The sequence below is a fragment of the Tachyglossus aculeatus genome, chromosome 4, assembly GCF_015852505.1.
Source record: "Tachyglossus aculeatus isolate mTacAcu1 chromosome 4, mTacAcu1.pri, whole genome shotgun sequence".
Classification (NCBI taxonomy): domain Eukaryota; kingdom Metazoa; phylum Chordata; class Mammalia; order Monotremata; family Tachyglossidae; genus Tachyglossus; species Tachyglossus aculeatus.
In genome coordinates, this window is record NC_052069.1 from 61,638,784 (window position 1) to 61,660,414 (window position 21,631).

At 43.6% G+C, this 21,631-nt stretch overlaps 1 protein-coding gene across 1 annotated transcript in view; it reads left to right on the top strand.

The window, feature by feature from the left end:
- The window catches only part of FAM102B (family with sequence similarity 102 member B), an 80,580-nt gene extending 69,688 nt beyond the window's left edge, over positions 1-10,892 (top strand). The window contains exons 7-11 of the mRNA XM_038745342.1: positions 1,666-1,761; positions 2,441-2,636; positions 2,724-2,851; positions 4,882-4,951; positions 10,475-10,892. Of these exons, the coding sequence (XP_038601270.1) occupies positions 1,666-1,761; positions 2,441-2,636; positions 2,724-2,851; positions 4,882-4,951; positions 10,475-10,517 (533 nt within the window). The 3' untranslated portion in view covers positions 10,518-10,892. The remainder of the gene's footprint in view (positions 1-1,665; positions 1,762-2,440; positions 2,637-2,723; positions 2,852-4,881; positions 4,952-10,474) is intronic.
- Positions 10,893-21,631: the final 10,739 nt, after the last annotated feature.

Below are 21,631 nucleotides of genomic sequence, written 5' to 3' on the forward strand. Positions count from 1 at the left end.
AGGCATCAATAGCATCAAAATAAAGAGAATTATAGATATATACAGATCATTAATAAAATAGAGTCATAAATATGTAAAAATATGTGCAAGTACTGTGGGGCGGGGAAGGGGGTAGAGCAGAGGGAAGGCATAGGGGTCAGTAACTACCCAGGTAGAATTTGGCCCCAATCTGGATCTTGTCTGTCCAGGATTATTTAAACGAACACCGCTCTAGTTGAAGTATCACAAAATTGATCTCTTTCCACCCCATTCATTATGGAACAGTCATTATGGAAGGAGTCACAAACAGCACTAAAATTAAGGATTTTCTCAGAGTTCTCTCTGAAGAAAACTCCACAGCACCCAGAACAGAAGCGGAGTTCTTCCTGTATTGTCCAGGGTGTCAGACTCCTCCCAGAACGTGCCAATCCTCTTTTTTGCAATTTTCCTTATCCTTCCTATTTCTGCAGTTCTCTGGTCAGCCTTTGGCTAGTGTTGTTAGAAAGCACACCACTTCGGTGATAACCGTGCTATTTAACACTATCCAAATTGGGAATGGGCCATGGCTAAGGATCTCCTCTTCTATGAAGAGTTTCAGGATTATTAATGACTCAAGCTAGTTAACTTAGGGCTTTTATCATCATGCAGATTCCCCAGGTGGATCTTTGGTGGAAAATTTGAGAGGACTGCTAATTTTGCCTTCCAGAATTATGAAACTACACCTCCTAAGCCATCCCAGCCTGCGCATTAATCGAAAAAGACTGCAGTTCCCAAAAGCCATATCCCATTCTAAAATTTTAACCTTTTTTTCTTTCACCTTTACACCCTCTCTCAGGACCAGTGCCCTGTGGTACTGTTTGGTGTTATAGACTCTGGTCAAGAGGCAGCAGATGTGACCTAGGCGTGATAAACTGTAAAATACACCTGTGCCTGATTCCAAGGAAAGGATTGTTGCCAATTTGTACTTCCCAAGCGCTTAGTACAGTGCTCTGCACATAGTAAGCGCTCAATAAATACGATCGATGATGATGATGCCACTTCCTAAGCCATCGGTTCCCCCGGAGATTCAGTACCACTCAGAGGGACCCACTCTACGGGCTACGGTCCTCAAGGGCTGGCACTGTAGGGGTGAAACCATTAACTTCAGCCCTCAGTTTTTCATGCAGAAAAAGTAGTGTAGTTACCCTGACTCGTGCTTGGGTTTGGAAAAAAAATTAGGGGAGGAGCAACAGCAGCATTGGGGCCACCTTGGTAACAAGACTTATTAATAATAATAATAATAATTATGGTACGGTTATTTGGACTGCACTGCACGTTCAGGCGAGGATGAAGCAAGTAGGCAGGCAGTTCCAAGACGGGCAAAGTGGGTTGTTCCTGAGGACCAAAGGTGAGGCAGTGAACTGCTTCCTTCCCTTGCCTTCCTCTCCTCTTTCCTTCTCATCCATTTCCTCCTCCACTTCTTCCTCCCCTGCCCTCAGAGTTCCACCCCCAAATTCACCCCCGACTTTTAAATAGAAAATCCGTGCCTCCGAGCCCGGCTTTTTCGTGTCAGACTCTCGTCCAGAAACCAGGTCTCCACTCGGTTTTGGAGATGTGAAGGAACGCAACCCACAGGGATGGAGTCTTTACTTTAAAAACCCAACCACATTGACCTCGGTGCTATTTACAGATTACCATATGTTGCAGATCTGTCATCAAAGAGCGCATCAGTCCCAGATGAACTTGGAGCCTGTGGACATTCCAGAACGTCAAGCTATGCAAGCCAGCAATCCAAAGTGTCAGGTAGAAGTTAGCAGTGATGTTGAATTCCTTACCCAGTTATTTACTCTTTTCTTTCACTTACCCGTGTGTCAAGTGCAACCCTTTTCTCCAGTTAGCACTCTTAATTGGTTCCATGAAAATAGTGTTAAGCAAAAAGCACTTTATCTAGTTTCCCCTAAGAAATAATATAATGAACAGATGATGTGTTTGTAAGGTCCAAAAACTGGCCAAAGCCGAGTAACTTTAAAACCACGATATAGCTCCATGATCAAACAGCAATGCGTATGTGTCGTAACAATAAAATGTTTTGAATTCAATGTCACGTATACGTTTCTAAATACTTCATTTCAAAATGTTATCTTTCACATCTTATGCTACCATACTGGAGCCATTATTGTCTGTGCTAAATGGGTCTTCAGTTATCTAATGCTAAATCGAAGTGGACTTTAAACACTCTTATCAAGTTAGTCAAGTTAGAGAGGAAGGGAAAGTGTAAGCCAAGGTAAATTTTGCAGGTTATTTCCAAGGGTGAGACCACTGTAAAAAATGCCACCATTAAAATTCAGTAATGCTAACATGAAAAAGCACTGAAAAAAGAACAGTTGTTATGGTGAGGTTGCTATATTGGGCATGGAATGTTGTGTAATAAATGTTTTTTCGATGCATCAGCATTTTAACCAATTTAATTTTTCTCTGACAGGCTATAGCACTTGCCACTCAAGGTCATCTAGTTTCTCTGAGCTTTCCCATAGGAGAAATACTTCAGTGGGAAGTGCTTCAACAGGAGTTGAAAGTATCCTAGAGCCCTCTGAAGAAAGTGAGCAAAAAGGAGTTGACCCTCTCCCTCTCCCGGACGTATCTGCCAGACAAGACGCATCTTCAGAAAAACTCAGCAGGTATGGTTTGATTGCTAGTAAAAAGAAATATTTGGTTTCGATGATAAGAAAGAAAAAGAAGAAACAATGTGAAATGATTTTTTTTAGGCACCCAGTGAAGCAAGACTCGGTGGAGTCTCAGTTGAAGCGGGTTGATGCCACTAGAGTGGATGCAGATGATATCGTGGAAAAAATATTGCAGAGTCAAGACTTCAGTTTAGACTCCAGTGCAGAAGGTAGCTATCTTTGTGTTTAAAATAGAAGCTGTCACCGTGGGTGTCGCTTTCTCCAAATGCTTCGATGGCTCAGAGATGGTCTGAGGTGGCAGAAGAGGCTGAGGGCGAAAAGCATAGGTGGTTGCGTGGAACAAGTTCCCAAGCCCCAGGAGTAGTGTGTGTGAGGATATAGGAAAGTGAGTATGAACGAGTATACGTTTGGGAATAAATGTGTGTGAACAGGTTTGAGGAGCAGCGTGGCCTCTCTCTTCATTTCTCTGTGCCTCAGTTACCTCTTCTGTAAAATGGGGGTTTAGACTATGAGGTATATCTGGGGCAGGGACTGTAACCAATGTGATTATCTTATATCTGCCCCAGTGCTTAGTACAGTGCCCGGCACATAGTAACTCCATAACAAATACCGTTAAAAGAAAACAAAAGCAGCATACAGGTGACCCTGTTTGTATACAAGTGTGTTTGAGAGTGGACGTGCAGTGGGCATATGTTTAGACATGCATCCCCATTTCTGCTGGTGATCATCATCATCATCATCAATCGTATTTATTGAGCGCTTACTATGTGCAGAGCACTGTACTAAGCGCTTGGGAAGTACAAATTGGCAACATATAGAGACAGTCCCTACCCAACAGTGGGCTCACAGTCTAAAAGATGATACTTTTGGTGATGATACTATTTTTTGGTGATGATACTATTGATTTGGAACCAGTCCCCAAGTGCCCCAGTTTGGGCTTCAGCAGCCATCTGCACAAAGAGGATTCACAGACGCCAGCGGAGCCACTTGTGAATCTCCGGCGCCCTGGGTCTTCACGGCTCATTTCTGCTCATTCTCCCACCCCACTCCCTTTTCTGGTTTTCACTCTGAGCCCCCTGAGGGACAGGGACCATGTCTGATTCCCCCTTTTAGACTGTGAGCCCACTGTTGGGCAGGGACTGTCTCTATATGTTGCCAATTTGTACTTCCCAAGCGCTTAGTACAGTGCTCTGCACATAGTAAGCGCTCAATAAATACGATTGATGATGATGATGATGATGATTCCCACCTGTATAGTATTTCCCAGCACTTAGTTCAGTGCTCTGCACAGAGTAAGTGCTTAATAAATACTATTACTCATACTATCAATGTTATCCATATTACTATTATGGAAACACCCATCCCTCTCCCATCCATATCCTTTCCCTCACATTGATGAGCTCCTTTCTCCACCTTCAGTGTGCCTTGCACTTCAGGAAACTTCTCCCACTCCATACTCCCACCAATCCCCTCACTCCCAGCCACTGTCACTTCCCATTGCATTTGGACAGCACCATTCTCCCCTCCTGTGGTGATCCCAAACCTTTCCCCTATTGTGCCCTGGGTATTTTAATAATAATAATAACAATAATAATGATGGCATTTATTAAGCACTTACTATGTGCAAAGCCCTGTTCTAAGCGCTGGGGGGATACAAGGTGACGAGGTTGTCCCACGTGGGGCTCACAGTCTTCATCCCCATTTGACAGATGAGGGAACTGAGGCACAGAGAAGTTAAGTGACTTGCCCAAAGTCACACAGCTGACAAGTGGCGGAGCTGGGATTTGAACCCATAACCTCTGACTCCAAAGCCCGGGCTCTTTCCACTGAGCCACGCTGCTATTTTGCCAGTGTCTCAAACATACACATCTTTACTTTTCTCTCATCTCCCTGAAACTTGGGTTTGAGGAAGACAGAGGACCTTAGAAATGATCTGTTTATATTGTTTCTACCCTTGTGCCTCATATAGTGCTGAGCCCAAAATAAGTGCTTAGCAAATGCTATTGTTATGAGAAATTCAGTTAAAATTACTTTATAAGCAAAGAATGCCTATCCTGATCCAAGAGTGCATACAATTAACAAAATGGGAATTTAAAAGTATATGATTTCTTATTGCACATTTAAAGGTAACAATATTGTTTGAAATCAAGTGTATGTAAATCTCTGTGTGTGTGTGTGTGTGTGTGTGTGTGTGTGTATAGATATATATAAAACATTGTATTTGATGTTTGCTATTTAGAGGAAGGTCTGAGATTATTCGTGGGTCCTGGAGGAAGTACATCCTTTGGAAGTCATCATTTACCAAACAGGTATGCATTATAAACAGCTTCTTATGGAAATAAGCAATACTTTTGTCAGCTTTCACAAATGCAGTATGATGTTTAAATCAAAAATATCTCTTTTTGACCTATGTGTTTTACATTTGAAGTTATATTTACTGTAGATTACTGAAACTAATCTATTCAGGTGTGCATAGTTAATTTATTGGTAGAGACAGGAGAGCCCAGACAGGATATGGTGCAAAAGGAACTTACAGGAAATGTTCAAAATCCTCATGATCTCCCTTCTCTGCAAAGAAATGTCTACAAAATGAAAAATAAAATTTGGCCCTTTGCCTAGTTTTTAAACACATTTCCTGCAGCTCCAAGTAGCTCCCTGTCTACTTTAAATATTCTGCAAATTGCTACGACTGATCAGTGTCGTCAGCTGAAAACGTTTTCCCCCACAAATAAAGCAAAGAGAGTTCTCCTCTGAGTTCGCATTCTTCAAACCTAAGAAAAGTCTTAAGACAAACTTCCCCAAGTACTGTTTGTTTTTTTCATTAACTCCTTGTTTTCTGGATTGGACGGGTCACCATAATTCAAAAATCATTCATTCATTCAATTGTATTTATTGAGCACTTACTGGGTGCAGAGCACTGTACTAAGCGCTTGGGAAGGACAATTAGGCAACTGATAGAGACAATCCCTACCCAACAACAGGCTCACAGTTTAGAAGGGAGACAGACAACAAAACAAAACAAGTAGGTAGGTGTCCGTACTATCAAAAAAGATAAATAGAATTATAGAAATATACACATCAGTAATAAAATAGAATAATAAATATGTACAAATAAACAAAAGTGAGGGAAAGGGAGTAGAGCATAGGGATAGAGAGGGGAGGAGGAGGAGGGGAAAAAGGGTGGGGCTCAGTCTGGGAAGGGCTCCTGGAGGAGGTGAGCTCTCAGTAGGGCTTTGACAGGGGTAAGCGAGCTAGTTTGGTGGATGTGAGGAGGGAGGGCATGCCAGGCCAGAGGTAGGATGTGGGCCAGGAGTCAACGGCGGGACAGGCGAGAACGAGGCATGGTGAGGAGATTAGCAGCAGAAGAGCGGAGGGCACGGGCTGGGCTGGAGAAGGAGAGAAGGGAGGTGAGGTAGGAGGGGGGTAAGGTGATGGAGAGCTTTGAAGCCAATAGGGAGGAGTTTTTGCTTCATGCGAAGGTTGATAGGCAACCACTGGAGATTTTTGAGGAGGGGAGTGACATGCAGCAGAGTGAAGTATAGACTGAAGTGGGGAGAGACAGGAGGATGGGAGATCAGAAAGGAGCCTGATACAGTAAACCAGTCGGGATAGGATGAGAGATTTTACTAACAAGGTAGTGGTTTGAATGGAGAGGAAAGGGCAGATCCTGGCGATGTTGTGAAGGTGAAACCAGCAGGTTTTCGTGGTGGATTGGATGTGTGGGGTGAATGAGAGAGCGGAGTCAAAAATGACACCAAGGTTGCAGGCTTGTGTGACGGGAAGGAGGGTTGTGCCGTCCACAGTGATGGGAAAATCAGGGAGAGGACAGGGTTTGGGAGGGAAGATAAGGAGCTCAGTCTTGACAGGTTGAATTTTAGGTGGTAGGCGGACATCCGGGCGGAGATGTCATGAAGGCAGGAGGAGATCTAATCTCCTCACTGTACCTCGCTCTCGCCTGTCCCGCCATCGACCCCCGGCCCACGTCATCCCCTGGGCCTGGAATGCCCTCCCTCTGCCCATCCGCCAAGCTAGCTCTCTTCCTCCCTTCAAGGCCCTGCTGAGAGCTCACCTCCTCCAGGAGGCCTTCCCAGACTGAGCCCCTTCTTTCCTCTCCCCCTCGTCCCCCTCTCCATCCCCCCGTCTTACCTCCTTCCCTTCCCCACAGCACCTGTATATATGTATATATGGTTGTACATATTTATTACTCTATTTATTTATTTATTTATTTATTTTACTTGTACATTTCTATCCTACTTATTTTATTTTGTTGGTATGTTTGGTTCTGTTCTCTGTCTCCCCCTTTTAGACTGTGAGCCCACTGTTGGGTAGGGACTGTCTCTATGTGATGCCAATTTGTACTTCCCAAGTGCTTAGTACAGTGCTCTGCACATAGTAAGCGCTCAATAAATACGATTGATTGATTGATTGATTGAGATACGAGCCAGGAGGGAGGGGGAGAGAACAGGGGAGAAGATGTAGATTTGGGTGTCATCTGCACAGAGATGGTAGTTGAAGCCGTGGGAGCGAATGAGTTCACCAAGGGAGTGAGTGTAGATGGAGAACAGAAGGGGAGCGAGAAGTGACCCTTGAGGAACCCCTACAGTTAGGGGATGGGAGGGGGAGGAGGAGCCCGTGAAGACTGAGAATGTACGGCCAGAGATAAGAGGAGAACCAGGAGACGACAGAGTCCGTGAAGCCAAGGTTGGATAACGTGTTGAGGAGAAGGGGATGGTCAACAGTGTCAAAGGCAGCCGAGAGGTCAAGGAGGATTAGGATAGAGTAGGAGCCGTTGGATTTGGCAAGAAGGAGGTCATTGGTGACCTTTGAGAGGGCAGTTTCGGTAGAGTAGAGGGGATGGAAGCCAGATTGGAGGGGGTCCAGGAGGGAGTTGGAATTGAGGAATTTGAGGCAGTGAGTGTAGATGACTTGCTCTAGGAGTTTGGGAAGGAAGTGTAGGAGGGAGATGGGGCGATAAATGGAAGGGGCAGCGGGGTCAAGAGAGGGGGATTGCAGGATGGGGGAGACATGGGCATGTTTGAAGGCAGAGAGGAAGAAGCCATTGGAGAGTGAGCAGTTGAAGATGGAAGTTAGGAATGCCCAAATGAGACCCGTTTGGAGTTGTCAGGAACTCCGACTCCTGCTGCCGGCATCTGTCCTCCCTCCTGCTGTAATCGCCATCAGTTCCCTTTAAAGAACTAATGGACTAAACTGCCACTAGTGACAGCACAAGGGACAAGTTTCTCTAACCCCAGTCCCCAGCAAGCTGCCATGATCAATATGATCTGCAGTGTAGGGCCCCTTTTTAATCCTGGCACGTCCAATATCTGGTGACTTCGAAGTGTGATGACCTAGTGTGCCTTAATAGGGGAAGTCAGCAGTTTCTAGGACTAAGTGAAACTATCCTTAACCTTCTTGGCACCTAGGAAACTAGCCATCGTCTGGTCAGGTAGAGCCCAAACCATCTATTCTCACTCAGGCAAAGTAGAAGCAGCATGGCTCAGTGACAAAGAGGACAGGCTTTGGAGTCAGAGGTCATGGGTTCAAATCCCGGCTCCGCCAATTGTCAGCTGTGTGACTTTGGGCAAGTCACTTAACTTCTCTGTGCCTCAGTTACCTCATCTGTAAAAATGGGAATTAAGACTGTGAGCTCCCCATGGGACAACCTGATTTCCTTGTAACCTCCCCAGCGCTTAGAACAGTGCTTTGCACATAGTAAGCACTTAATAAATGCCATCATTATTATTATTATTATTATTATTATTATGAAAGAAGTATTTAACCTTTTACAGTGAAGAACTGAATCCCAACTGACAACAGTAATTCTTAGATGCTTGAAAATCTAAGCCAACTATTGACCGTTCCACAAATCTTTCTTCATGCTTAAATATTCTGGGGCTAGGAAGCCTTACTGTCTGTAGGGAGATTTTACAGAGGTGGACTAAATCAAACTGAGGGTCTTAGTACATCAAAGCCACACCTCAGATAGGCCAAATCCAATATTCTGATCTGCTGTGGTCTCTGAGCATCTTATTTTGTCTTTGAGCATTGCAGTATGCAGCATCTCTCTCTTTACAGAGACATTTCCGAAAAGTCTAAAAGTTTTCCACTAGGCCACATTGAAAGCGGCGTGGCTGGCCTAGTGAAAAAAAACACAGGCCTGGGAGACAGAGGACCCGGGTTCTAATTCCGTCTCAGCCACTTGTCTGTGCTGTGATCTTGGGCAAGTCACTTAACTCCTCTGTGCCTCAGTTATCTATAAAATGGGGATTAAGACTGTGTGCAATCCAATTATCTTGCATCTGCCCCAGCACTTAGTATAGTGCCTAGCACGTAGTAAGCACTTAACAAATAATTAATAAACAACCAAATAAATACAAATTCTAAGTTTTTCCTATTGTCCAGAACGTAAAGGTCCAGCCCAACTCTCCAAATTCTATGTATTCTGTGCCCTGAGATTCCATATCTCAGCAGTACACCAGTCTACAACACATCCCCCTGCCATCCACATTAATAAGGGGGACCTAAATGTTACTGTGACGCCTAACACTAGATAGCAAGAAGCAAGGTGGCTTAGGGAATTGGGCTTGGGAGTTTGGAGGCTTGGGTTCTAATACAGGCTCTGCATCTTGCCTATTGTATGGCCTTGGGCACTTAACTTCCCTGTGCCTCAACCCCTTCTTATGTAAAAATGAAGATAACATTTCTGTTATTCTCAGACTGTGCACCCAATGTGGTAGTGGAACTGTGCCTGATTTTCTTCTTAGTACTGGGTTTGGCACATAGTGAGTGCTTAGCAAATATGACATAGTAATAATAATTGTGTCACCGCTGATTAAAAACACTCACTTCGGCAGGTTGGGTTTTCCCAGAAAAAGCCTGCATTGGTCAACTCAAGACATCCCAAACTTAACTCCTTATCTTCCTACCCAAACCCTCTCCTGTCCCTGATTTTACAATCCCTGCAGACAATACTTTCATCCTTCCTGTCTCACAAGCCCACAACCTTGGCATTATCTTTGACTCATCGCTCTCCTTCAGTCACCAGATCCTGTTGTTTCTCCCATTTTAACATCTCGAGAATCTTCCGTCTACATCCAAACGGCTACCATACTCCTCCAAGCATTTGTCGTATCCTATTTCAACTACTGCATCAAGTTTCCTTGCTGTCCTCCCTTTCCTCACGCCTCTCCCCTCTCCAGTCCATACTTCAGTCTGTTGCCCAGATCATTTTTCTCAGAGGTCAGTTTGCGCCTGTCTTCCTCTCATCAAAAACCTCCCGTGGTTGCTCATCCATCTATGCAGATTGAAACTTCTCACTATCGGTTATTAGGCACCGTCGACTCTCTGTACTACTTGTGACCTTGATCTTTCTCCCCCTACAACCAAGCCCGCACCCTTTACTCCTCTACCACCAATCCACTTATTATGTCTTGCTCTCATCTCTCCTAATAGTGAGTCCTCACTCCTGCCCTTCCTCCTGCCTGGAACTCACTTCCCCGTCATATCAGGCAAAACACCACATCTCCACATCACATTTCCTCCAGGAATCCTTCCCTGACTAAGCTCTCGGTTTCCCCACCTTTTTCTCCCTCCCTTCTGCATCGCCTGTGCCCTTGGGCCCATACCTCCTAAGCACTCTGACAGTCACCCCTCTCTCTCAGCACTTACGAACATTCTCCTTCTACTCTGTTGCTTCCCCAACTGTAATTTATTGTCTCCCTCTCGATTGTAAGCTCCCTGAGAGTACGGATTGTGTCTACCAACTCTGTTGTACTCTCCCAAATACAGGGCTCTGCAAAGTACCACTGAGTGATTCTTTGTCCTTGTTTCAGAGTGGGTTCTGGAGCTTATGAGCAAGTTGTGATAAAGCGCTAGAAGCATCAGATTCCTGAAATGGAGATTACCTGTGAACTTTCTGCATGGATATTGGACCAGACATGTCATCTAAGCTGTGGTGAAAAAATCAACTTCTGAAAAATCAGATGACTTCCTTGCAACAAAAAGCAAAACAACATTGATCAGTTTTGTTGGTTTCAGTGCTTCCCGCCAAGAAAAGGCACCACCCTGCTTCAGGGGTAGCAAAACAATGAGGAGTAATTTGGGCCTTATAAGTGTAGCAGCCGTTGATATGAATCTCAAATGATGTTGGTGCAATATTTCCTTTGTCTCTCTAGGTGTGAACCAGTAACATCGATGTGGGTTGGCAGGATGGAGGCAGAAATGATTCTCTCTCTCTCTCTCTCTCTCTCTCTCTCTAAATATATATATATATATATGTATGTATGTATGTACGTACATATATATGTGTATGTATATATACATATATACATATAACATAATGTTTACGTGGAAGTTCACAATCAGTTCTAATGTGCTATTTGGGATTTGGGTAGAGGAAAAAGATATTCAAATTTTCAGCCAGGAAAATCTAGTTTAAATCTTATAAATTCTGCCAACACTATATAGATGGAGCTCTTCAATTTTTTTATATATATATATTTTGGTCATGTCGATGTTAAACTGACTAATGCGTTTTTCATGTAATGACTGATAGAAAATGTGGATTATGCTTTAGGAAAGTACTATTCTTCCGCTTTAGAAATGTACATGGTAAACTGCTAGTGAATAATTTTAAATTGAAAAAGCAGTGAACATAAAAATGCCTGCAAGGCTCAGTGACATATGTTAACATTAGTATTACTAGCGGCTGATAGACGTGGCAGGCTGCAACTAGCCCTTTTCGAGTGATTCAGAATAAGCCCTTGAATTTAACATTGTCAAGTGAATCGTCTGCATTAAAGGTACCTTCAGAGAGCCAGTTTGCTGATTAATAAAATGTGCCTCTTCTAGGTGCATAAACTTGGAGCAAAGTAAAACTGTCATCTCAGAGGTCAAGCATCCTTTTTCCAAAATCCACCTTCATCTGAGACTGAAAACAGACTAAACTGGACAGCTGCTTCTCATTCCTGACACGAACAGCTGATTCTTCCAGTCAGACCTCCACAGTCACGTATTTTTTCCTTAAATCTTATCTGAAGGTGCCTTGAAGAAAGTGTAGCGTATCAAACTATTTTAAGGCAGCTTTAAGGACCCAGGAAACATCTTGATGACTGGCTGTTTAATTTATTTAGCAGTAGCACTTTATGATTCCGCAGCCTTCTCAGGCTGCACCTTCCGTGAAAAAGTACCTCTCCTTTTCGGAGTCACAAGATCACTGCAGTGCGATGCAACCTTGCGACCAAATAATTCCCGGTCTATCACTTTCAGTCCTGTGTCTGACCCACCGTGTCCAGGAAATTTGCACAGATAGAATCGTTTAGTCTAAAATGTTTTCGTTTAGGCCGTTAGGAAGAATACGAGTATCATTTACTTTAGGGGAAATGAAAGGAGTTCTACAGATTTGGTTAACTATCCATTTTTATTTTTAATGTAGACTTCCTGGTTGGAGGCATGTTAGCGGGTCTTGTTTGGCCCTTCTATCTGTCTAGCACACTGATTCATCAGCTTGCTCTGAACTATTCAAAATTATTTTTATCAGCCGATTAAGTTAAAATAGCGGCAATCTTCCGACTTGAAGCATTTTTTAAGGTTTGGATCTTTTTGCAGATTCAGCTGAATCTTTACTTATGGTCCTTTGGAAAAATAATCACTGTTGTCACTGTTTTGGCTGGATGAAGTCTTTGTTGTGATTTGGTCGTGGTGGTGAAGGTATCATTGGCTGGACTGTGTCAGAAAAGGATAGGAAAATGTTAAAAAGCTAAAAAATTATTATTTAATTGAAAAATATAATTTAGGGTTTGTTTTTTATTTGAAGCAGTTTCAACTGAGTACTGCGTATTAAAAATTGTTTCTGTGGCCTCAACTACTCTAACCAAAAATTGAAATTACAGAAAACATGAAAATGATTTTTGTAAAGCTCAAAATTTCATAACTAGGACTAAATGCAGGCTACGGAGATATAAAACATCAATATTCCCCGGATGATCTAATAAAAAGTATAGCTAGGATAAAATGCAAGTGCGTTAGCAGTCCTATTTCCATAAAAACATTAATTCCCTTTGCTACTTCTTGCCCGATTAAAAGATTTAAGCAAACCAAAAAAAGTTTTTTCCAACCCTGTTGAAAATGTTATTTAATATGTTGATATATCTATATTTTTCCCTATTGAAGTAGAACTTTGATTTCATATTTTCACCCAGACTAGTCAACATTCTCACTTGCTCTGTTTCACATTGGGCTATTTATGTCTTTTTGAAAGCCTCCTTAAATTCCTCTTTTCCAAATGGTTAATATAGTTCTCTGCACCCACTAGGTGCTCAATAAATACTGTTGCAGATAACTAACTAAAGTAAGTTGTCATAGTGTTCAGTAGACGCTGGGAACAATTTTTTTTCCTACTTTGATTTGGGAACATTAAAGGCAAACTTCCAATGCTAAAACAGAAGCAGGTGACCTTAGACATTTTTGAAGAGGAAAGCCACTTTTTCCTGATTCTGTTCTAAACAGAGAAGGAAATTTTCTGTTCTGTTTCACTAATATCATAACATTTTTAAAACAGGGGAAGGAAATCTGGAAACTAGGGAGAACTCCTGAAATAACATCAGCCCACAACATACATCAGAGTGGTCACTTCCCTCCCAAGTGTTGAGTACAGTTTAAGAAAACCAGAAAGAGTGGCAACTGACTGGATCTCTGATGTCTTGTTTCAGACATTAATTAGACCCGTCCTCCATCCTTCTTTTCATCATCATCATCATCAATTGTATTTATTGAGCGCTTACTATGTGCAGAGCACTGTACTAAGTGCTTGGGAAGTACAAATTGGCAACATATAGAGACAGTCCCTACCCAACAGTGGGCTCACAGTCTAACAGGGGGGAGACAGAGAACATAACCAAACATACTAACAAAATAAAATAAATGTGAAGCCTCATAATTAATTCCCCCATGAGCTGGTCCTGAGTGCCAATGTGATGTTTTTAGAGGATATTAATTTTGAAAAGAGTCACGTCAAATCAGCAGATATATTCTCAGAGCAGTCACAAAATAATCTCCAAACTAGGATCCTCTGTTATCACCCTTGCGTACGCACTTGGCCTTCAGGTAGCTAAATTATTTCCCAAACAGGTAGCCTTGTGGCTTTTAAGAGACTGCATAACATCCTTCTAAAAGACATTCAGTGGGGCGGCAGTTAAACTTTACTAGTCGTCAAGAAGTAATTTCACACACTTAGAATTCCCATGAGCTAAAAAATACTCTGAGCTGTGAATGACAGTCTAAGTGACAGCAGCAGGGAATACAAGAAATGATCGCAAATTGTAGTCCTACGTTATGGCTAAAAAATGTTTGACAGCCCTTGGACATTGTAGGCTTTTGGTCTGAGCTTTGAGTGACAAGACGCAGCAGCTGACCATAGGGAGTCCCTTTCCTAAGCCGGTGGTTGTCTTCTGGTGGATATTCAAAACTACCAATTTTAGCTGCCGAGATACACCGGTGAGTGAGTGCTCTTGAGTCAAATTTCATTTAGGTGGAGTCAAGTAATTTGAGCCTTAAGCTTGTCTCAGTAGTTTTCTGAGGAAGCGGGTAAATTAATTCAGGCCAGCCTTTCGTTGCCTATCAACTCCATTTGTACCGACTGCACTGAGTGAGATCACTCACCGATGATACATGTCTGAGGAGAAGTCAAAAGTGATGGAATGGCGCAAAATAAATCCTGCAGGGCCTAGTTGGCCGTTTTTTAGCTGGGTAGTGAAGGAGAAAGTGGAGTATAAAAAAGTTGCCTTGGGAATGTGTTTCCTGATAAAAGTCCTGAGCAGCACACCAGGATGCCCTGATCAGCTCTAGCGGTTCCCAAAGTCAGTTTCAGAGCAGAGAATAACAAAGCTGCCCGAAAGCTCCTAATTCTGGCGGCAGTTTGAGTTTTTCCATTTGGTTCCTACAGGATAACCCATCTCATCCTGAAGTCAACGTGCCCTCCTTCTTCCTGTAGGTAGATCACCTGGGAGTTGAGGAAGTCCCTGGGGATTACCACACACAGGTAAACCCAAAGAGTTGGTTGCCTTTTACCGGTTTATTGTGGCAGATAGTTATCAAAAAGCTATTTCTGAAGTGATTCCGTAAGTGTGTCCTTATACTTGGAAAATGACCTTCACGTTTGAATATGGGATTTTTTTTTTTGCGTGCAACCTGTATAGTAATTATTCTGGAAAAATGACTTTTTTAGTAAAAGCTTATTTTTTTTATTGTAAAGTATTTGTAAAAGTGAGTCTTTCGTTTGATTAATAAAAATCATGTCTTCAAGTTTTCTTTGTTTCTAAAGTGGAATTTGGGGGAAGACTCACCTTAGCATTACATTTTAATGATCTTCATAATTACTTGTTAATAATAATGTTTAATAAGTGCTTACAATATGCCAGGTAGTGGGAAAGACACAAAATAATTAGGGCCTGTTTTGGGGAATCCCAGGCTCAGAGGGAAGGAGAACATGTGTTTTATTCCCGTTATACAGATGAGATAAACTGTGGTACAGTCTGCACTAGGACCCAGGTCTCCAACTGGATGCTTTCAGTAAACAGAAGAAAGAGGCCCAACCCAATTTATTTAAAATTTAGAAAACAAATAAGCATACATGAAAGGAGGAGGGATTGAGGGATTTGATGCTTGGAAAGGACCTTTTGGCAGCCCAGGAAAGCACAGCATTGCAGCAACAAACTGGACATCCTTAATTTAAGATGCTTCAAGGTAGGCAAACAGCACTTCAACCTTTCTAAATTTACGCTGTTTCAATTTTACAAACTTTATGGCACTAGTTCCGGGGCTGGTGGAGGGATGGAGTAGGAGAGCTGTGGGGCAATAGGGAAATTTTAGAAGAGGGAGGGTGGGGGAAAAACAAATCAGACAATCACCATTTTCCTTCCGCTGAAATAAAACTTGGCTACGCTGTCGTGGAACCTCCATGACGATATAAATACATTAATGTAGCTATATTACTCGTTTTTATGGTATTTCTTAAGCGCTTACATTGTGCCAGGCACTCTTCTAAGCACTGGAGCAGGTACAAGGTAATCAAGGTGGGACAGTCCATGGGACTCACAGTCCTCAACTCCATTGTAAAGATGAGGTATCTGAGGCCCAGAGAAGTTAAGTGACTTTCCCAAGATCACACAGCAGACACGTGGTAGAGTCAGAATTAGAACCCAGGTCCTTCTGACTCCCAGTCCCTTGCTCTATTCACTAGGCAATTTATAATTAAATACACAATTCGGAGTAGATTTGATACAAATAGGGCATCCGATCTTAGGGGACCAATCCCTCTATTATAACGCTGCTCCTATATGAAAATTGGTTCCAACTGTTGTTTTGACGCAGCAGTTTTCAAGAACCAAATTGTATCGTAAGTCTGAGGACTTCCCAGATTGAGACAGTTACAGTGCCTGGACTAAGCTTGTTGTGGGCAGGGAAGTTGTCTACCAACTCCGTTGTACTTTCCCAAGCTCTTAGTACAGTGCCCTACACACAGTAAGTGTTCGGTCAGTACCCCTGATTGAGCAGTAAAAGAAATCGTTGGATTTTAGTTACCTCAGAGAACCTGAGAATCGTTCGAACAGATATGTAATGCAAACCGGAATGCTCTAATGAGCAGCAACAGTCTTCTTTACCTCCAACACAAAACTCCCTTTTTACCGCAAGAGCTCTTCTACGAAAACACTGCCTTAGTGATCCCAAACATGCTCTCCTGAGCCCTTCAGGCCCTCTACTCCAGATCACGACTCAAAGAAAACAAGTTTTCTACTTCCACTCCAAGGCAGCCAAAGACCCGGGATCCCTTTTCTCCACTAGAACTGACCTTTAGCGATGCTCCATGGTCTTGCATAACCACTCAACCCGGCCTCCGGAATGGATTACAACAACCTCGCTTGTCTCTTCTTCCTGGATCCGAACCGTGGTCCAGGCCTCTGGCAAAATAAGCCAGCACTGTTTCCTTCCCAAAGACACCTTTCCTCCTGCCATTTGCAATGCACAACTGTGGCTTCGAGTCAGACCTCTTCAAGGTAAGATAAACACGCGTCGTCAAGAGGCAAAGCAAGCCCTTTTCGTTAAGACTGTGAGCCCCACGTGGGACAACCTGATTACCTTGTATCTCCCCGAGCTCTCAGAACAGTGCTTGGCACATACGTGCTTATCAAATACCATTATTATTATTTGCTTCCCCTGATCAAGTTCCACTTGAGCCAGCAGCTGTTTCCCGTTACCCAGGCATTGTCCATCTTATCCCTCACTTACATTAGAAATGGTTTCCCTGATTTACGCCATACTGAGAAGGTAAGAGATGCAGACACGGCTCAGTTACACTGAACAGGCAGATCGGATTTCGCTCCAGTAAATAAAAGTGTTCCAAAAGAACCGAGGTGTCATTTTCAGAGTTTACTTGACATATCGGCTTTGTAAAGATGAGTTGCAGCGCTTTGTTTTTCTTGAAATAACATTTGGTGACTATAGAAAATCGCCACATTTCTCTGTTTGTTTAGGGAGGGTGACTCATCCTCTGTCCGGATTTTTATAATCATCAATGGAGACAGTAAACACACTCTTGGCAGATAAAGCAGACGTAGGATTAAGCAAACTATACAAGAAGTCAAGGGGGACATAGATAATAATTGAAGTATTGTTCTAGGAGCCAAGCAGTGAACACCGGGATAAATACAAGATAATCAGGTCAGACATCTATCCTCTGCGCTGTTACAGCCTAAGACAGTGTGACTGTATTATTTTTGCTGAAGCCGAACGATGGAAACAAGAAAAACTTTGGTACATTTTAACTTGCTGCTTATTCTTTGATTTCACTTGATGGAAGGCAAGGGGAAGGAAGGGGTGGGTAGGGAAACTGTCTAACCAACTCTGTTGTACTATATCAAGCGTTCAGTACAATGCTCTGCAAACAATCATAATAATTATGGTATTTGTTAAGTGTTATATGCCAAGCACTGTTGTAAACACCGGGGTAGATACAAGGTAATCAGGTTGTCCCACGTGGGGCTCACAGTCTTAATCCCCATTTTACAGATGAGGTAACTGAGGCACAGAGAAGTTAAGTGGCCTGCCCAAGGCTACACGGCAGACGGATGGCAGAGCCGGGATTAGAACCCATGTCCTCTTACTCCCACACCCGGGCTTTTTCCACTAAGCCACGCCAATAAAGCACTGGTTAAATACCATTGATTGATTGGTTGATTGGTTAAGAATCAATCAATCAGTTGATTGAGAAGCAGCGTGGCTCAGTGGAAAGAGCATGGGCTTTGGAGTCAGAGGTCGTTGGTTTGAATCCCGGCTCCGCTACATGTCTGCTGGGTGACCTTGGGCAAGTCACTTAACTTCTCAGAGCCTCAGTTACCTCATCTGTAAAATGGGGATGATGACTGTGAGCCCCGCGCGGGACAACCTGATCACTTTGTATCCCCCCCAGCGCTTAGAACAGTGCTTTGCACATAGTAAGCGCTTAACAAATGTCATTATTATTATTATCATTAAGAAGGTGAGGAAAAGGATAGACTGGATCCTGTCTAGCACCATTTCCTCAGGCGGGGTCTGTACTGAACCACACACACCCTCCATGTCAATGGGGGGTTCTAGATCAGTTCATCCAGTGTGGGGCTCTTTTGGGGGGGACAGGAGGGTTCTGCCCCTCTATATGTTGCCAACTTGTACTTCCCAAGCGCTTAGTACAGTGCTCTGCACACAGTAAGCGCTCCAGAAATATGATTGAATGAATGAATGTAGATCCCCAGCTCAAGGAGAGCACCCTTGTGTGCACCTTTCCTGCGTAATTGTCAACTAGCCCCAGCGATTTCCATCTGTTTTCCTATTTTGGGAGAATTTTTCATTTTACTTCTGGTATTCCTTCTAGACCGTGAGCCTGCTGTTGGGTAGGGACCGTCTCTAGATGTTGCCAACTTGTACTTCCCAAGCGCTTAGTCCAGTGCTCTGCACACAGTAAGCGCTCAATAAATATGATTGAATGAATGAATGAATGAACGAATGCAGATCCCCAGCTCAAGGAGAGCACCATTGTGTGCACCTTTCCTGCATAATTGTCAACTAGCCCCAGCGATTTCCATCTGTTTTCCTATTTGGGGAGAATTTTTCATTTTACTTCTGCTATTCCTTCTAGACCGTGAGCCCACTGTTGGTAGGGACCGTCTCTAGATGTTGCCAACTTGTACTTCCCAAACGCTTAGTCCAGTGCTCTGCACACAGTAAGCGCTCAATAAATATGATTGAATGAGTGAATGAACGAATGCAGATCCCCAGCTCAAGGAGAGCACCATTGTGTGCCCCTTTGCTGCGTAACTGTCAACTAGCCCCAGCGATTTCCATCTGTTTTCCTATTTTGGGAGCATTTTTAATTTTACTTCTGGTATTCCTTCTAGACTGTGAGCCTGCAGGCCCTTCAGGCCAGCTCTGCTTGCTCCTCCTCGCCTATTCCCCCTCCTCCTCCTGCTCCTCACATGCAGTCCTGATTTCAAAATCTTTTGGAAACAGGAAGTTCCACGTTGCATATAGCTTCCAGATTTTAAATAGCCTTGGGCCCCGAGTGAAAGCATGATTCATGATTAAAATTGCAAGCAACCAGCAGCAGTAGATTAAATCAGATATACTGTAAAGGCATCTGCAGGAGCGACCTCTTATAAATACTAACAAATTATTAGAAAGCTTCCTTGTGTACTTTTTCATTCCTGACTGACTTGGCATCTCCAACTCCTCTTCTGAATTTTTTTTAAACATTAGTAATAATATCACTTGGCTCAAAATCTCATCTCTTCTCCACACCCCTTACTGCGTAAATATGCTGAAACAGGCAACGATAGTTAAAACAACTGCTGGAGAAAAGCTTTGTGCAAGGAATTAATCAATCGTATTTATTGAGCGCTTACTGTGTGCAGAGCGCTGGACTAAGCGCTTGGGAAGTACAAGTTGGCAACATATAGAGATAGTCCCCACCCAACAGCAGGCTCATGGTCTAAAAGGGGGAGACAGAGAACAAAACCAAACATACTAACAAAATAAAATAAATAGAATGGATATGTACAAGTAAAATAGAGTAATAAAAGGGCTGATAGTGCTACATTTGCCAGGCAAAAAATGCAATTGATGCCTCAAAGTGTACTTTACTTGCCCCCTGACTGCTATTTTAAACTACTCACCTTCCAGTGGCTCCTTCCCCATGTCCCCCGTACCCTAAAAAGACCCTCCCTTGTCCCCATAGTTCCCTCCAGTTATTGTCCCATCTCCCTCCCACCAATTCCTCTCCAAATTCCTCTTCAACCACTGCTTCCACCACTTCTCCTCCATTTCTCTTCTTGATCCCCTCCCACCTGGCTCCCGCCCCCTTCACTCCACTGAAACCACCCTCTAAAAGGTGACCAACGATCTCCTTCTTGCCAAATCCAACAGCCTCTACTCCATCTTAATCCTCCTCGACCTCTCAGCCGCCTTTGACACAGTCTAATAATGTTTCCCTTCTCCTGGAAACATTATCCCACCGTGGCTTCGCCAACACCGTCCTCTCCTGGTTCTCCTCCTGTCTCTTTGGCTGCTCATTCTCAGTCTCTTTCATGGGCTCTTCCTCTGCCTCTCACCCTCTAACTGTGGGGGTGCCTAAAGGCTCAGTTCTGGGTCCCCTTCTATTTTCCAGATACACCCACTCTCTTAATAATAATAAATAATCATAATAATGGCATTTATTAAGCGCTTGCTAGGTGCAAAGCACCGTTCTAAGCGCTGGGGAGGTTACAAGGTGATGGGGTTGTCCCTCAGGGGACTCACAGTCTTAATCCCCACTTTACAGAAGAGGGAACTGAGGCCCAGAGAAGTGAAGTGACTTGCCCAAAGTCACACAGCTGACAGTTGGCGGAGCCGGGATTTGAACCTGTGACCTCTGACTCCAAAGCCCGGGCTCTTTCCACTGAGCCACGCTGCTTCTCTAGAGAGCTCCTATGGCTTCAACTAATACCTCCACGCTGATGGTTCACAGATCTTTTAGACTGTGAGCCCACTGTTGGGTAGGGACTGTCTCTAGATGTTGCCAATTTGTACTTCCCAAGCGCTTAGTACAGTGCTCTGCACATAGTAAGCGCTCAATAAATACAATTGATGATGATCTTCTTCTCCAACCCTGACTTCTCACCTTCTCTGCAGTCTCGCATTTCCTCCTGCCTTCAGGACAACCCTACCCGGATGACCCTCCTGACACCTCCAACTTAACATGTCCAAAACAGAACTCCACATCTACCCACCCAAACCCTGTTCGCCCCAAGACTTTCCCATCACTGTAGACAGCACCACCACCCTCGCTGTCTCAAAACCCGTAACCTTGACATTATCCTCAACTAATCTCTTTCATTCAACCCACGCATTCAACATCATGAAATCCCGTGCGTTCTACCTTCACAGTATCTTTAGAATCCTCCTTTTCTCTCCACCCAAACTACTAACACGTTGATCCTTTTAGACTGTGAGCCCACTGTTGGGTAGGGACTGTCACTATATGTTGCCAACTTGGACTTCCCAAGCACTTAGTACAGTGCTCTGCACACAGTAAATGTTCAATAAATACGATTGATTGATTGATTGATCCAAGCACTGATTCTCTGCCTTGACCACTGCCTCAGCCTCGTTGCAAACTCCCTGCCTCTTGCTCCTTCCCACTTCAGTGCATACTTCACTCTGCTGCCCCGATCATTTTTCTGATCAACTGTTCAGTCCACATCTCCACACTTCAAAAGCCCCTGTAATAATTACGGTATTCGTATAGCGCTTCCTATGTGCCAAGCACTGGTGGGGCTCCCAGTCTTAATCCCCATTTTACAGGTGAGGTAACTGAGGCACAGGGACGTTAAGTGGCTTGCCCAAGGTCACACAGAAGACAAGTGGCAGAGCCGGGATTAGAACCCACGACCTCTGACTCCCAAACAAGGGCTCTTTCCACCAAG